The 1,367-nt window shown below is 42.6% G+C and overlaps 1 protein-coding gene across 1 annotated transcript in view; it reads right to left on the bottom strand.

Annotated features, from left to right (window-relative positions):
• Window positions 1-511: 511 nt before the first annotated feature.
• The window catches only part of LOC101851840 (yolk ferritin), a gene marked incomplete in the record, with an annotated part of 12,786 nt that continues 11,930 nt past the window's right edge, over window positions 512-1,367 (bottom strand). The window contains 1 exon segment of the mRNA XM_005089068.3: window positions 512-1,063. Coding sequence (XP_005089125.2) covers window positions 911-1,063 — 153 coding nt within the window.

Genomic DNA, 1,367 nt, shown 5'->3' with positions numbered 1-1,367 from the left:
GGGGGTGGAGGGGGTGGGGGTAGTTGATTGGGTGGAATAGGGGAGGGGGCTATCTTTATCATTTCGAATATTGAACCAATAAAAACCAAAAGTACACCCAAAGTAAACTCTCAAAGAAGGGTGAGTAAAAAGGAAAAGACACGCCACACAGAGCAGCCCGGAAATGAACAAACGACGGGGTCTTGCATAGTCCTCACTGATACAAACACATACATACACACTCAAACACACACTCACACACACAGACATACACATACGCACACCTACACACACACACACACACACACACACACACACACACACACACACACACACACACACACACACACAGACACACAACCGCTCGAGTACACACATACACACGTACACACACAGACACACACACACACACATACAACACACACACAATCGTACGAGCACATACACCACCCACTCAGCCCCCGACACATATCCGCACACAAACACACACACACGCAAAGATTTGAATATAATATACAAATCGAAACTCTACTTTCCTTCAGTTCAACTTCTTTATTTTTCACAGTTGCATTCCACGACCACTATACAAAAGATTACAAAGCAAAAAATACCCCTCCACCCTCCCCAACCAGTACCTTAGCTACCACAACGTTGTCGGATGATTTCATCTCTGAACACAAAACGAAAGCGAAATTCCGCTCGAGATGTTCTACAGATTCCAAACTAAACATGTTTCAAAAGAAAACGTTTATTAAGCTCTTTCCCTCTGAGCAGCCATTCCTATCAAATATTGAATGTTCTGATTGTTAAAAAAAATTCTTTACCGTCAGGAAATATTGTACCGAACTACAGAGATGGAACACAAAAAAAAGAACATTATACCGTTCCTCAATACTGCTAATTGCACTGGCTGGCTTCAATTATGACATATTTATTTCAGATTCTGGTCAAAGATATATTCCCCCAGTTTGTAGTTGTTGCCTGTCCCTTTGGTGAAGCTCCTGAGCCTGGTGACGTAGTGAGCAAGTTCATTGATGGAGTTCACCTGCTCCTCCAGGAAATGATGCTCCAGGATATGAGTCAGCTGTGGAGACACAATACATTTTTCGTTCGTTATCTCGCTGGAGAAATATTAGTGCCAGATTTTACATAATTATTATTAGAAGTCATTTAGAGAAAGGAGTGTTCAGATCCATGTCTTGATAGGGAACTGATAGATATGATTATGAACACCCGTCATGTTTGTTCGTATAATACCACATTTTTACCATATAGTCTCTCGAAGTCCAACCCCTCGTCCACGCCGTGGGAGATGGAAACAGGACAAAGAAGGGGATAGCTGGGTCTGGGTGAAGTACGGTGTGACTTTATGTCACTGAGGCGTTACG

This window comes from Aplysia californica, unplaced genomic scaffold, assembly GCF_000002075.1.
Source record: "Aplysia californica isolate F4 #8 unplaced genomic scaffold, AplCal3.0 scaffold00002, whole genome shotgun sequence".
Taxonomy (NCBI): domain Eukaryota; kingdom Metazoa; phylum Mollusca; class Gastropoda; order Aplysiida; family Aplysiidae; genus Aplysia; species Aplysia californica.
This window is presented reverse-complemented; position numbering and strand designations above follow the sequence as displayed.